We start from the raw sequence: 17,297 nt of genomic DNA, 5'->3' as shown, positions 1-17,297 counted from the left end.
AATCAATTAAATTGTATTTAAACAGAAAATCATAACCCAGACTACAGCAACAAAGCAATGGGAATCATACGAATCATGGCCTACAGTCTTCTCTAGACGATCCTGCAGTGCCTCCATTAATTTCCCTGGAACAAAAGTTAAACTAACAGGTCTGTAATTACTTGTGTCACCCTTTGATCCTCCTTTCTGAACTGGGGTCACATTTGCACTTCTCCAGCCCATGGGTACCTCCCTGAGTCCAAGGAAGCTATCATAATTAAGGCTAAGGGTTTGCTTACTTCCTCTGTTGCCTCCTTTAATATAACTGGATAGATCCCATCCAGCCCAGGTGCCTTTATGTTTATCTTCAACAATTTCTCCTCTATTTTACTCTCAGTTATTACAAAATCATCTAGCTCACTGCCAGAGTTTAATTCACTTCTGGTATTCCCCTCCCTGAATAACTCCTCATGTGAGAATCTATAAAAAAATAAATAAATAAATATAAAATAAAAATAAATATGAATATAAAATAAATATGAAATAAAAATAAATATGCATATAAAATAAATATGAATATAAAATAAATATAAATATAAAATATATAAAATAAATATGAATATAAAATAAATATAAATATAAAATATACAGGGTGTTTCAGTTAAACGTTTCAGAACTTCTAAGAGGGGTAGGGTACATCCTGACAACTCGAAATCATATAGCAATGTGGGGTCGGAAATGCTTTCCTGAAGCGGTGTTGTACACAGAAGCACCATAAAAAGAAAAGAGACCGTAAGTGAGAAATCGTTTTAATAATACATGAAAAGAAGCAAAAGGTACATGGATTAAAGTAAGTGTTCGAAGTTTCTTCAACCTCGTATTGCTTTCGCACAGTGGTACCTTGAAAAATGTGCTACAAATCCCCTTTTTCCTGCTGAAGTGTTGTTTTCCGATGAGGCATCCTTCACAAGGGAAGGAATTTTCAACACGCATAACGACCATATCTGGGCGGTCGAGAACCCGCATGCAATACGACGTCGTGCAGCACAGATTCGATTTTCGGTCAATGTATGGGCCGCTATTATGGGAGATCACCTCATCGGACCTTACCTGTTACCGTGTCGTCTAACCGGACCTATCTACTTGATCTTTCTGCAGCAAGTATTGCCACAACTTTTGAGAGATGAACAGATTTCTGCATCGACGCAACACACAATGTGGTTCCAACACGATGGAGCCCCTGCCCATTATAGCGGAGATGTTCGTAACTACCTGGATGTCACATTTGGTCAACAGTGGATCGGACGTGGTGGTCCCGTGCGTTGGCCTGCTCGGTCACCCGACCTATCATGTCTTGATTTTTATTTCTGGGGTCATATGAAATCGCTAGTTTATAACACCCCTGTTGACAATGCTGAGGAGCTGGTTGCAAGAATCGCAGTAGCTGCCGAAGAAATTCGAAATTCGCCTGGAGTATTCCAGAATGTTCGGATGTCCATGCGTCGGAGATGTGAGGCGTGCATTGTAGCCCGTGGAAGAAACTTCGAACACTTACTTTAATCCATGTGCCTTTTGCTTCTTTTCATGTATTATTAAAACGATTTCTCACTTACGGTCTGTTTTCTTTATGGTGCTTCTGTGTACAACACCGCTTCAGGAAAGCATTTCCGACCCCACATTGCTATATGATTTCGAGTTGTCAGGATGTACCCTACCCCTCTTAGAAGTTCTGAAACGTTTAACTGAAACACCCTGTATAAAATAAATATGAATATAAAATAAATATAAATATAAAATATATAAAATATGTGTGAATGCAAAATACTCATTCAGTTTGTTAACTACCTGAGCAGGATCATCAACAGTTGAACCATCGATATCCAGTGGACCAATCGGATTCATCCTCTTCCTTCTAGATTTTACATAACTAAAGAGCTCTTTGCTGTTTTTCTTTGCATCCTTTGCCAAAGATTTCTTGTAATCTGCCTTTGCCTGCCTAACCTCCTTTGTGACTTGGTTACAGACCAGCTTGTATCTATCATAGGCTCACCCATTAATTTACATGTATCCCATGCATTTTTCTTCTCTGCCACATGTCTCATTAGTTCGTCTAACATCCATTTAGGCCTAAACCTTGAACAATATTTCTTAGTTGGTATGAAAAACCTAGTAACTTCCGAGATTAATTCTTTGAATGCTGCCCATTTTGAATTTGCTGTTGACAACATCAGTTGGTCCCACTGTATAGAATTTAAATACTGTCTCACACCTCCATAGTCGCCTTTACGAAAGCAAAACCCCTTCCCTTTACCCCTGATGGTAGTTACCGCTTTGAGTAAATCCCACTTCAGCACGCTATGATCACTGCTACCTAGTGGTTCCTTTATCTGGAGATACTTAATACATGAAGAATCACTACTGATAATCAGATCAAAAGTATTACTCCCTCTAACAAGCTGCTGTAGAAAACAATCATCCAATAAATCCCCAAAAACCTTGCTAGTGTGTGAATGACCAACCCACAAATTCCGGTCAATATCTGGGAAATTAAAATCCCCCATTATAAGACATTCTGATTTATTGGCCCACTCTCTGCACAATTTCTCATTATATGCCTATTTCTCTGCACACTTTCTCATTATATGCATCAGATTCATTAGGCCTATAACACACATCTACTCTCATTTTTCCTTTCCCAGTGCTTATGTCACAGCAAACAGACTCAACATTGCATTGTCCACCAATGTCAATTGGATGCACTTCCTTAGATTTTTATGTGTTTCTTAACTAACAGCATAACCCCTCCTCTCTTCCTGTTTTGTCTATCCTTTCTGTACACATTGTACTCCCCAAATTCAAATTCTGCACTGCTTATGTCTGTGTGACACCACATCTCTGATATCCCAACAATATCTGCCTTTGATGTTTTGAGCAAGACCTCAAATCCATCAAATTTATTTACCAAACACCTGGAATTGGTGTACACACAAGTATACATGCACCTGTTCCTATTTTTAGCTACCCTAACACAGCACATGTGTATACTTGTACCACAATGAATCTGTGTAGACAGGCTGCCAGGGTAGGTCATGTATCTTGTCAATGATATATAGGAATTTTGCTAGCAGGGACAGGTAGGTGATTATCCTGTTATACAAGGCAGTGGTCAGGTCACACCTAGAGTACTGTGTACAGGTCTGGAGGCCTCATTTTAGGAAGGATGTAGAGTTGCTACAATGAGTACAAAGAAGGGCAACAAGATTGGTGAGGAAAACAAAGTGGTGCTCTTACCAAGAAAGGCTTAAGTTCTGCAAATTGCTGTGCCTGGAGAGTAGGGACCTGCGAGGTCATCTGATTGAGGTGTATAAGGCCTTGAATGGGTTGAGCAAGCCGAATGCTGATGGGATTCTTCCTCTTGCTCAGATTAAGAATCTGAGGGGACACAGATTCAAATTGAGGAAAGACAGTTGTAGAATAGATGTGTGGAAATTTGTCTTTAGCCAGCAGATAGATGATTGGTGGACAGATTTCCATCTTTTGTTATGGAAGTTAATAGTCTAAATAAATTTAAGGCTGAGCTGGACAGGTATTTGGAACGAATGGAGGGGTGAAAGGGTGGGCTGATGTTGCATAAGCTTGCTTTCTTGCATCATATGCCTCTATTAATGCTAATTAGTAGAGTGCTCCAGGTTCAGTGCTAGGCCTATTGCATTCAATATTTATTAATGATACTGATGAAGGTATACATCAGGATTAAAGTCTAAGTTTGTAGATGATACAAAGGTTTGCATTGTAGTAGTAGTAGTAGTAGTAGTAGTAGTAGTGGCACATGATGCAAGAAAGCAAGTGTAGGAGCTTATGCAGCATCAGCCAAAAAAAAAAAAAAAAAATCACACCATTCCCTCCAAATACCTGTCCAGTTCCTCCTTAAATTTATTTAACCTATCAACTTCCACAATGACAGATGGAAGTTTGTTCCAGCAATTAACCACCCGCTGGCTAAATGCAAATTTCCGCACATCTATTCTACATCTGTCCTTTCTTAATTTGAACTTATGTCCCCGTAGGTTCGTAATCTGAACAAGTGGAAGGATCCCATCAGAATTCAGCGTGCTCAACCCATTCAAGGCCTTATAGACCTCAATCAGATCACCGCGCAGGTGCCTAGTCTCCAGCCACTGCAATTTGCAGAACTTAAGCCTCTCTTGGTAAGAGAATCCCTTCATTCCCCTCACCAATCGTGTTGCTCTTCTCTGTACACGCTCAAGCAAATCTACATCCTTCCTAAAATGAGGCCTCCAGACCTGTACGGAGTACTCAAGGCGTGGCCTGACCATTGCCTTATACAGAGGGACAATCACCTCCTTTTCCCTGCTAGCAAAATTCCTATATATCATTGACAAAACCCCATGACCCGCCCTAGCAGCCTGTCTGCACTGCTCAGAAAACTTCATATCTGACTGCACAATTACTCCCAGGTCTTTTTCATTTTCTACCACCTTAAGTGTAGTACCACACAGTTGGTACGTTTCTCTGGGGTTACTTCTACCCATATGCAGTACTTTGCATTTGTCAAGGTTGAACTTCAGTTGCCACTTCTTAGCCCATCTGCCCAAATTATCTAGATCCTGTTGCAGTAGCACACTGCCATTACTGTCATTAACAACCCTGCAAACTTCAACATTAAGCCTGATATACCTTCATCAATATCATTGATAAATACACAAAACAACAGTGGACCCAACACCGAACCCTGTGGGACTCCACTAATAACATTAGTCCACGAAGAGCAGCACCCATTGATTACCACCCTCTGTCTTCTCCCACTTAACCATCCTTTTATCCATTGTAGCAACTTACCCTTAATACCATTCTGCTCCAATTTGTACAGTAGTCTTCCATGCGCAACAGTGTCAAAAGCTTTCCTGAAATCCAAGTATATGATATCAAAATTATTTTTTGCATCCAGTTCCTTTGTGACCACATCATAATAACCAATCAAATTTGTCAGACAAGACTTTCCCTTAACAAACCCATGCTGTGTTTGAATTATTGCTGCAGTCTTGTCTAGATGATCCTGCAATGCATCTTTAACCAGTGACTCCATTATTTTACCCGGAACAGAAGTTAAACTAACTGGTCTGTAATTACTTGTGTCACCCTTCGATCCACCTTTGTGAATTGGGGCCACATTTGCACATGTCCAGTCCGTGGGAACCTCCCCTGAGTCCAAGGATGCTCTCATAATTATGGCTAAGGGTTTGCTTAGTTGCTTTGCCGCCTCCTTTAAAATAACTGGATAGATCCCATCCACCCCAGGTGCCTTTCTTATGTTTAACTTCAACAATTTTTCCTCCACTTTGCTCTCAGTTATTACAAAATCATTAAGCACACTGCTACAATTTGATAACCTTCTTCCATTTTCAAACTGTAATAATTCCTCACGTGTGAATGTAGATGCAAAATACTCATTCAGTTTGTTTGCTATCTGAGCAGGATCATCAACAGTCGAACCATCGATGTCAAGTGGACCAATCATATTCATCCCCTTCCTTTTAGAGTTTATATAAGTAAAGAAATCCTTGCTGTTTTTCTTAGCATCTTTTGCCAAAGATTTCTCGTAATCCGCCTTCGCCTGCCGAACCTCCTTTGTGACCTGATTACAGACTAGCTTATATCTGCCACAGGCTTCTGCGTCACCTGATAATTTATATGCATCCCATGCATTTTTCTTCTCAGTCACGAGTCTCATTAGTTCATTTGATAACCATTTAGGCCTAAACCTTGAACGATATTTCTTAATCGGTATATAAAGTCTAGTAGCTTCCACGATTAATTCCTTGAATGCTTCCCACTTAGAATTTACTGTTTGTAACATCGTCAGTTGATCCCACTGTACAGAATTTAAAAACTGTCTGAGACCACTGTACTCCCCTTTACGGAAGCAAAAACCCTTTCCTTTACCCCTGACGGTAGTTACCTCTTTGAGTAAATCCCACTTCAGCACACTGTGATCGCTGCCACCTAGTGGTTCCTTTATCTGAAAATTCTTAATACACGAATGATCACTGCTGATAACCAGATCAAGAGTGTTACTTTCTCTGGTTGCCTCTCGAACATGCTGCTGCAGAAAACAATCATCCACAAGTTCCAGTCAATATCTGGGAAGTTAAAATCCCCCATTATAAGACATTCTGATTTACTGGCCCACTCTATTTCTCTGTACAATTGTTCATTGTACTCATTCAAGTCATTAGGCCTATAACACACTCCTACTCTTATTTTTCCTTTCGCAGTGCTTATCTCACACCAAACTGACTCAACAGAGCACTGTTCATCTATATTAACTGGGTGCACTTCCTTTGATTTTATGTTTTTCTTAATTAACAGCATAACACCCCCTCCCTTTCTGTACACATTGTACTCCCCAAATTCCAGTTCTGCATTCCTTATATCTTTGTGACACCACGTCTCTGCTATCCCAACAATATCCGCCTTTGATGTCTTGACCAATACTTCAAATTCATCAAATTTATTTACTATACTTCTAGCATTGGTATACATGCAAGCATACATGCTCCTATGCCTATTCCGTGTTATCCTAACACATCCCATATACCCAACTATTCCATGATGACTGCCATCCGTCCCTGAAACCCCCAACACCCCTCGCTCCAGGTCGCTTCTTATTCTAATAGAAGTTGTGCAAGAATCACCTTCACCTCTGCCTGCGGTTACTGTTAAACTATTAGTCTTTGTATCCCCCCAAACTAGCAGTTTTCCGACCCACCTAACACTGCCTCGATAGCATCAGCAAATATTCTTGCACCCTTTCTATTTAAGTGTATCCCATCCCTGTAGAAGCAATCTCTCTTGTTAACAAGTACAGTCCAGGCTGAAAAAAATTCTACCCCTTGAGCCTTGCACAATCTTTCCAGGGCCGAATTGATCGACAAGGCTCTCATCATGTACTCCCTCCTATCGTGTCTGGGCAGAATTGCAGACACTTTCAAATTCAACCCTATTTCACGGCTTTTTTTCAACAGTGACCTGTACTTGTTGAGTAATTCCGCCGGTCTCCTACTCTTAATATCATTAGTGCCAACGTGTACAACTATATCACCTTTTGTGCCCTTGAAAGATGATATTCGCTCTACAACGTCATCAACCTTTGCCCCTGGCAGACATACCCTGGTCCTGTTCCACCTATCCTTTTTACAAAGGATGTTCCCCGTTGTAGATCTAGGAAAACTCTGTGCAGCCATCTAAGCACTGCCATCTTGACGTCACCCAGTTTGGCACTAAGTACAATATTTATTCATTAATATAGGTTTTAACTTTAACATCAAATTGCATTCAAATTAATTTAAAATAATATAATGTAATTTAAAAAATTACAATGTAGGATCCCATAGAAATTCACTGTTCGCGGGACATAGTAGGTGGTACTTATTTGGAGTCAAGGTATATAAAGATAGTTTTAAGAAAATTAGTTGTCAATATTCTTAAACCTGCTTAGATTAAAGGAATGTGAAATTTATATATATATATATATATATATATATATATATATATATATTTAAAAATTGTAGCATTTGCACATCCCCATCTATAAATGGAACCAAAAATACTGTCTCAACATGGTAAAGAAAAGTTAGCCAGTTATAGATATTTGTATTTCATAAAGTTGCCACAGATATGATAACTGACTTTTGGTGATGCAAGAGAAAGGATATATGTAAAGCATGGATTCATGTTAGAAATGGTAAAATAGTCAAGTACATCAGTATGCATTCACATGTCATCTCAGCACCAAAAGGGTAGGGGGGGAGAGAGAGAGCACAGTTACAAAAATAAAATTGTGGAACTGTAGAAAACTGCAGAAACCACAGAAACTGTAGAAAGAACAGTGCCAGTTATCAATGTAAGTTTAAGTAATCAGTTGGAAGCTTGCCAAGGGGGGGGGGGGATGCCTTATCACAGTGGTGTACTGAGAAAACTGGTGAGAAAGAAAAGGAACAAATTAGCGGCATACCCGCTATTCCATCAAACATGGAATCATTACTAATTCCTAATAGTTTCCAAATGTATTCCTGCAATGTACTTGAGACAGAAACCTTTTTGTCTGGTGACAGCAGCGAACAAGTCAAGCAAAATTCTTCTGTTTGGAAGAAAAAGAAATGCATTTTTACTAAAACATTTCAAAAAATGGTATGTTGATGGCACTTTCAAAATTTCACCACTTTTGTTTTCACAGGTCTATGTTATTATGGCAGATGTGTATGGAAGTACATCCAATGAGTATGCTCTTCTCCTAAATAAGCTACAATCTACATATGACAAACTATTTTATTATTATATGGTGCACGGAAGCCTGAGAATTATGCTGCACCAGTCAAAAAAAAATTTCTGAGTTACACCCTGAGAGAGAGAGAGAGAGAGAGAGAGAGAGAGAGAGAGAGAGAGAGAGAGAGAGAGAGAGTCAAAGGTAGAAGGGAATCACCAAGAAAGAGAAGAATGATGATATCCAGCTCAGGACCCTGGATGTGCCAAGCCCATACTCACCAGACATGAGCCCAGTGGGTTAATTTTTTGAAATGATTTCCCAGATTCAAGCCAAGTGTAAACCAGAAATAATTAACTGCAACTTTGAGGTAACTACATTCATGATTATAAAGGAGCATTTTTCACTTGCTGAAATTCGGGGTTGTATTTTTCATCTTGCAAACAACATGAAAAAGCATCTCTCTATGGGGCTTTCATGTCAATACAACAATCATGCACAATTTGCTCTACAAATTAAAATTAGTGCAGTTCCATTTGTATCAAGTGAATACATCAACAAAGCAATTGCACACCTTGCTGATATTCTCCCCGATGAACTGCAACAACACCTTGATTGGTCTTAGGACAACCACTTAGGCAGAAGACACAGACAAGGTAATGGTAGAGGCCCTCTGCTATTTCCACATGAAATGTGCAATTTATATAGAAAAATTTTAATGATGACCGAACTAACAATCATGCAGAAGTGGCACAAAGAAGACTGCAGTGCAAACCAGGAATAGAACATCCCAATATCTGTAAGTTTATCGATGGGTTGTGTAAAGGGGAAGAGATCTTTACGATGAGCAATTAATTGCAGGACAGATTCCTCCCTTGAAATTGAAAAATTACAGAGAAGCAGATTCAAGAACACAAGCCATTGTTAAAAATTTTAATAATTGAATATTTCAGAGGCACTGTCCATAACTTTGAATTGTCAAAATAATTTGCACTATACCCTTTTTTGTACTTTTGTTTTAATGAAATTTTATTCATATATTAAAATCAAAAAATATTTTGATTTTATTTTGGCCTTTATGAGTTTCATAAAATGTACTTGCCATCAAGTTTCTCTATTTAAACCTAAGTCTTTATCTACCGTGACTAAAATTTTTGTATATTAATAAATAAATAATGTACTTAGCGTCAAGTTGGGTGATGCCGAGATAGCTGGTGCTGAGTTCAATCTGCATTGAGGTGGCCATGCTCAGATGGTTGCACTGAATTGTCTGGGCCAAGTTGTCCTATTCTGAGGCAGGGTAGTTAATGACAGTAATCAGGGTGAGCTACTGCAACAAGGTTTAGGGAAATTAGGTTGCTGGGCTGAGATATGGCAGTTGAAGTTTAACATTGACAAATGCAAAGTAATGCATATGGGGAGCAGTAATCCAGAGTAACTTATAAATTATGTGGTACTACACTCAGAGTAGTGGAAAATGAAAAAGACCTGGGGGTAATTGTGCAGTCCGATATGATATTCTCTGAGCAGCGCCAACATGCTGCCAGGACAGCTCATGGGGTTTTGTCAATGATATACAGAAACTTTGCTAGCAGGGATAAGGTGATTATTCCTTTGTACAAGGCCATGGTTATGCAGCATCTTGAGTACTATATACAGGTCTGGGGGCATCACTTTAGGAAGGATGTAGAATAGATCTACTGGAATGGGTGCAGAGAAGGGAAGCCAGATTAGTTAGGGAACAAAAGGGTGCTCTTACCTAGAAAGGCTTCAGTTCTACAAATGGCAGCATCTGGAGACTAGGCACCTGTGGGACAATCTGACTGAGGTGTTTAAGACCTTGAAATGGATTGGATTGGGTAAGCTAAATGTTAATGTCATCTTGCTGAGAGAAAGAAATAACACTGCTCTATATAGGAACAGAAAGAAATAATTTTGGAATCATATGAAGTACACAGCTTGCTGAGATGATCTCTTCTCCTCTGTGGTACATGCTTTTGAATATTTTTGGATTTGTGAACTAGAATGCCAAAAGATAAATGACCAAATACAATTAATATATGTGATGTGAAAAGGATTTTACCTACTCTTTTTATCCAAGTAATTTAAGTTATTTTTTTTACATATACACACACACATAAGAGGATTGCAAACTGTCATATAGTTACAGAAATCCATAATCCTGAGCTACTTGTGTGCTATACTGGAATCCATTTACACTGGTGCTGAGAATGGTAGCAGTGACTAGTGGAGCACAATTTGACAGCACATGTGTAGTCAATCAAATCACAATTCATATTGTTTGGTTAACAGATATGAGAATGTGGAAGAAGTTATATCAAGCAATGATTACCAAATACATTCTGCTGTCTGTACAAATATAGGTATATAATATAGCACCAGCACTCACAGGCTATTTCATTTACCTACTATGGTGGGGGAGCTATGTGGATACTGGGCATGGTGAATTTTCTCAAGTGTGTGTGTGTGTGTGTGTGTGTGTGTGTGCACCGCACATATTGGTTTGTCGCAAAATTCATGACAATGATTTAAAAAAAAATTTAATTTTCTACAAATGAAGGTTCTTTCCTTCAGAGAAGTTACCTTGGGAAATTGCACATTGTCTCCAGTGCTCCTTCCATCCCTGAAAGCAGTCCTGGAAGTTGTCTTCTGTGAGATCCTTCAGTGCATTCACTGCGGTGCTCTGGATATTGTTGATTACCCCAAAATAATATCCTTTCAGGTGATTATTGATCTTTGGAAAAAGGAAAAAGTCACATGGTGACAGATCTGAGAAATATGCTGAGCGAAGGAGTACTGGAATGTTTTGGGAGATCAAAATCTCAATAACAGATATTGCAAAGTGACAGGGCATATTGTTCTAATGCAAATCCATTTTTTTTCATCTTTTTTAGGTTGAACATGCAGAACCCTTTTCTGCAGCGGTTCTAAGACTTCTATCTCATTAGAAAGTTTGGTTGACAGTTTTACCATGAACTCACTGTGCACCACTCCACACTGATAAAAAATAATAGATGAACATCAATTTTCTCAAGTGTGTGCGTGTGTGTGTGTGTGTGTGTGTGTGTGTGTGTGTGTGTGTGTGTGTGTGTGTGTGTGTGTGTGTGTGTGTGTGTGTGTGTGTGTGTGTGTGTGTGTGTGTGTGTGTGTGTGTGTGTGTGTGTGTGTGTTGATTCTGGATTTGCTCATTTGTTTTTGTTTCTGCATCTATCATGCTCAAAAATATGTTTTGTCACCTGTTATCATTCACTGAAGAAACTCTGACTCAGTTTCAACACAATTGAGAAGGTCGAGGCAGATTCTCTTCCAGTTCTGCTTCTGTTCTTCAGTGAGATTTTTTAGCACCATTTTTGCACATGCCCAAATGCACTGTTAAAATGACATATGGATGGTTCAATGACTCGTGTTCAGTTCATCTGCCATCAATCTCACAGTCAGATCCCTTACTATATCTACATTTTACTCTGGTGTTGCTGAGACAGGTCACCCTGCATGTGGTTCATCTTTAAAAGTTTTAAATCCTTCCTATTAGGCCTTATGCAATCAGAAAACTTGAGCTCAAGATAAAACTCAATTTCCATAAGCTCATTTTAACTTCTTGTATGTTTCCATTGAACTTTTAGTTTAGTACAAAATTTGATGGTGTAATGTTGCTCAATATTCTTCCACTCCATTTTTCATGATGCAGTCAATAAATACATGGTGGCTTACTTCATAATGACTTGAGACACTGAATGCGATGAGACGTGACTACTCTCACTGCATAAGGGTGTTCAACTTACATATTATATGTGGTATGACATGCAGTGCTGCCACATCACATTTTTTAAATAAGTTTCATTAATTTTGTGACATACCTTGCACACACACACACACACACACACACACACACACACACACACACACACACACACACACACACACACACACACACACACAATCAGTCACATAAATTTCACAGAAAATTTGGAGTGGTGCAATTAGAATTGAAATAAATGTCTCTATGGCCTCAAATTTCTCATGCACTGTTGTAAAATGATTATACATTTTACTGAAAAGAAAATAAATGAAAGAAAAAACTATTTAGACATGTTTTTACAAATAATCACAGAAATGTACTGTAGGCCATATGAATGCCTTTTCACTGTGATATATCTTTAATTTTTGAAATTAAAATTATGTAATAAGAATGAAAATAGCATACTAGAAGCAAACAAATACAGTTTTGATACCATTAGGTCTTCTATAACAGATAATAGCATTTTTTTATTTTTTTATTTATTTTTTTTTTTTTTTTTTTGCCCACTACACGTTATAATTACTGCCTTGCACCTGACTATCAGGGGTTTTAGACATCAATAATGGACTTTTGCAATGTTATCTTGCTTGCTCAATTTTTGTTTCAGCAGCAATTTTCTGTCCCAAATTTTCTGAAAACTGTTGAAAATTCCAGCAATATTCAGTCAGCTTCAAACCAGGCCTATTTCCTGGCACAATATGGATTGAATATTGCAGCCTTACATAAAAAAAAAAAAAAAACCATTGATAAACAGTCTGTGTTTGAACAAGTTAGAATTAGTATATTATCAATTGTATTAAAGGATTATGTAATGTGCCAACCTTATGTGCACTGTGGATGGTGCTATGTCATACTGGAATACACAATTTTCTGGTCCTTGAAAGGGGACTCCAATGATTTTTGTGTGGTGGTCACCATTAACAGTACCATTTACAAATTGTATTTGGCCCAATGGAAACTTTATTGCTGATTGAATACAGTCAGGGTGGTAAGGTTTGTTAGGTCTATGCTGAATTTAGCATTTACCATCCAACCAACAGAGGTTAAATTGGATTCATCAGAGAATATTACAGATTACTACTGCTCAATTGTCCAATTAGTATGTTCTTTAGTCGAGGTTAGTCGTTTTTTTCCAGATGGATTTTGTCAATACATGCTTTTTATGAGGCCAATAATGAACACAAATATGTGTTCAGATCACTCGTTACAAATCTTCGATGGACAGTTTATCACTTGCTATCATATACTTGTATTTCAGGAAAGCTTTTGATACTGTTGCACATAAAAGACTGCTGAAAAAAAAATCAACGTCGGCTCCATGGAGCCAAAGGTGGATCCGTGAATAACGTCATGTGAAATGAAAAAATACAATTTAAGCTTAATAAAATCAGTTTTATTTTATTCAGTATTTTCATTTACAATCAACAATAAAGGTTTGTGGTAACTAAAGTAGGATACATAGTTGAAACAATTCAAACTATTAACATTGCAATTGAAGACCAAGTCGATACATGATTGACCACGCGTAGTAGATTTTGTAGGATCTGATGCAAGTTTAAGATCGAATGTTGATTCCATGAAGTCAAGGAATGGAGCATTTTCAGGTTTCTTAACATCAATGTTGAACTCACCCACTAAAATTATTGGTATCTTTTGAAAGTTTTATTGGTATCTATTCAACAATACCATTCTGAAACTTGACAAAGCAACTTGATCCCAAAATTGTAATGCAGTTGTAGAGAGTGTTTCCAAACGATGGTTATTCAAACGTTTCGATTCAGTTCAAAGATCTTGCATCTTAGGTGCATTACAACCTCGAGCGTGGTAAAATGTAAAGTGCTCTTTCTGATTTCTGATATACAAGCCATCAATGCTTCTAACTCTCGACAATGCAACGTATACCAGTTGCTGTTCGAGACTCTTATCGTAATCGAATACAATTTCTTTAAAAGTTTCACCCTGAGATTTATGAACCATCAAGGCACAAGCTTTGACCAAAGGAAATTGGATTCTTTTGCATTTAAGCATTTTTCTTTTGAAAGATACTGTGGTGGAACATCTCCTAATCGGAGTCCAGCCAGATTTCAATACACTACGATGCAACAATATGTGTGGGTGAGACTTGAGATGACTCTAAGTTCCAACATTCTTGCTTTTGAAATGTAACCATAATTCTTCAAATAGGCCTCTGGGGTTGGGTATATTCATACTATGATTTTTAGCGTTTCTCACCAACCATTAAAGTAAAAATATAATGAGGCACTGCAGAATAGAAGTGCACTGTTGAGAAAGAAGGCAAAAGCCTTTGAAAGCTTCAGTTATTTTAGCGCTTTTAATCTAGTATATTTTATTGCATTTTAATTCAGTATTTTATTATCAGTAACATTTTATTTGTATAATCATATTTATTTTGTTTGATCTACTGTAAATTTATTGTAAATTTAAATATAAAGCTTTTTAAGATTTTGGTTTTCGTTTTTACTTCAATGGTTGGTGAGAAACACTAAAAATCATAGTATGTAACCACAATCTTTTGATTTCTGTTTCTTCCATCTCAATGTGCTGTAAAGTTCCAATCACTCCATTGACCAAACCATCTTCAACATCAATGTTTGTAGTGATCATGTAAGGTTTTTCAGTAGATAGATGCAATACGTATGGCAAACCTCCAGTCTCTGCTACGCTCATTTGATGGAGTTTTGTTCGCATACTTGTCAACTGTTCATGACTCTTGTAACCAGTGAAGTGATTGTCAGCTGTACAATTGATGGTGGTGTTTCCTTCCAATGCTTGCATGTTATATTGAATAACATCGTTGTTACGATGAAACAAACGAACAGCATTTGGTACTTGTTCCATGACAAAGTCTCATGTTCTAAATCGACTTTCGATTAACTTCTTTTCTTCAACGTCTAATGTTTCACCATAAATGCAGGTAAATAATTACATAGTGATGATACTGGCTGCTGGTGTATACCTGCATAGTATACACCGGCAGGTACTTCGATGAAAGCGAGGAAGACGGCAATAATTGACAAGTGAAGGCACATCCCTTTTCTGATTGTTTTGTGTCCTCAAGGAGGGGTGGGGGCTTAGCTTAGTTAGGGTGTTTATCCCTTCATACCGCTGTTTTAAAATGGGAAAACGAGTTCCCAATTTAAAAACAGTGGCAAATGTGGGGGAAAAACACCCTAGGCATATCAACCTAGGATGGGCCAATCACTTCTTCATTCCTGTCCGTTTGTCGAAATATGGGAGTCACAACTTGTCAATCACTTCTTTCCCACCATTCTGGAATTTTACCGTGATATTTACTGGACCTTGAGAATGCCACGCACTACAAATGCACTGGTAAATAATTACATAGGTCATTTTCTGATTAGATATCGACCAGTGCATTTTGACAGTGTATCTTTTACATAAAAAAGATTTGACGAACTCTGTATACATTTTACAGTACCTCTACATTTTACGTAGAAAATTGTGCATAGGGGTGGGTGAGCAAAGCAAGCAGGGGGCAAAGACCCCCCTAGTAGTATATCAAAATAAAAAAATAAAAGAATTACTTCAAAAACAAACTGCAATGAAGAGCTTCAGAAATATACAGCCACATGCCTTCTTTTTCTAGCATAATAATTATTTTGGTATATAATTTCATTATATTAGCTTTTTGTTTCGCTAGTTTTTCTTAAATACTTAATAGAGAAAGAATCAGCGTACCCAATTGAAAGTGTAGGTGGGCCTGATTTGGCTCACAGGCTGGAGATTGGGTATACCTGATCTAGATGAAATTACCCCACCCTTGTTGAACAGGGCAATTTGGTAGAATTTTGAAAATTAGCTGTCTGTTGTACATCTGCATAAGCATGAAGTAAACCACTATAGTGTATATAATTTTTCTGAAATTACCGCAGAATTGTCTGATTTTAATTGTGCCTGAAGGATATTATGGCCATTAATTTAATGTAAATGATAACAATTTCCATTTGTTTCAGAACAGACTGTACAGAAAGTGGTATTTATGCCACTTTCTGCACAGCACTTGTAACAAGATAATACTTCTCACTTCAAGTGCCAATACGCATTTTTTAAAGGTGACCAAACAAGACAAAGGAACTGTGGAGCGAGCAGTGCTGATTTGAACAGTGCTGCCAAACTTGAATGAAAAAGTTATTAATCTATTTTCAACAAATAAAAACCGAAGAATGGATTTTATTTTTAAATAAAATTTTAAGATTACCCAAGCCTGTTAATGGTAAGTGTCCAGTTAATGTTTTGTAGTATTTTTAACTTGCTTATTATTATTATTACTATCCTTATAACCAAGGCAATTTAATGAAATTTTTTAAGAAACAACACCCCTGTACGTCAGAGTCATGAGCCACCACTGGATAAAACCCTTCTTTTTCCATCACATATTTTAAATGCACAAATCCAAAAATTCAGAAGTACACGCTGCAAAAAGACAAGGTCATCTCAGCAAGCTATGTGTACTTTTGCATGATTCCAAATATAATTTCTTTCCATTTCAATGTAGATTACGAAGGGTCACAACTGACACTGGTTTGCAAACTGTCTTTTCTCAAAGAGGTGAAAAATTTTCCTTTATTTGCATTAATTTTGATATTATTAGTAAACCAATGCAAGGAAATAGTTTATAGTAAAAAAGGCATAAAACTTTTTATAAGCTTTCTTATTACACTCTGTATCAATTTAAATAGCAATAGCAATGAAATTTTCATCAGAAAATAAATTAGAAAGACTTATGCAAAATAATATTTGCATCCTCATTACATAGCAAATAATTAGGTGAACTTACCAATGCTATTTTCTATAGTATTATAATATGCATTCACCACTGCTGTATTGGAACGTCTCTTCCAACTAGGGTACAAAAAGATAGTATCACATAAGTAAAAATTTGTATAATATAATTTTTCAAAAACAATTTTAAATATTTTAAAAATATAACAGCTTACTGCACCCCTTTACTTCTGTAAACTTTCTTATTACTCACACTGCCTGCCCATTATTATCTTGGAGAATAAAATAAAATAAAAAGATTGGCTACGGTAAAGAAAGCCTGAATGAGAAGCATGCAAAAAGTTCGATGAAATTTATCAGTAAAAGTACTTTGCCATAACGACATTTGTATTGTTGCTTGCTCAGTAAACAGACAGTGGGTGTTATCAGTCTGGAGTAGAAGTTGAATCC

The 17,297-nt window shown here is 37.4% G+C and overlaps 1 protein-coding gene across 3 annotated transcripts in view; it reads right to left on the bottom strand.

Annotated features, from left to right (window-relative positions):
* LOC150079288 (neprilysin-2-like) overlaps positions 1–17,297 on the bottom strand; it is a 527,224-nt gene that overhangs the window by 116,101 nt on the left and 393,826 nt on the right. For all 3 annotated transcript variants that reach the window (XM_090383670.1, XM_090383669.1, XM_090383671.1), the window contains exon 14: positions 16,903–16,967. In XM_090383670.1, coding sequence (XP_090239796.1) covers positions 16,903–16,967 — 65 coding nt within the window. The remainder of the gene's footprint in view (positions 1–16,902; positions 16,968–17,297) is intronic.

This window comes from Mastigoproctus giganteus, chromosome 10 (assembly GCF_048544385.1).
Source record: "Mastigoproctus giganteus isolate SK-2022 chromosome 10, ASM4854438v1, whole genome shotgun sequence".
Lineage (NCBI taxonomy): Eukaryota > Metazoa > Arthropoda > Arachnida > Uropygi > Thelyphonidae > Mastigoproctus > Mastigoproctus giganteus.
This window is presented reverse-complemented; position numbering and strand designations above follow the sequence as displayed.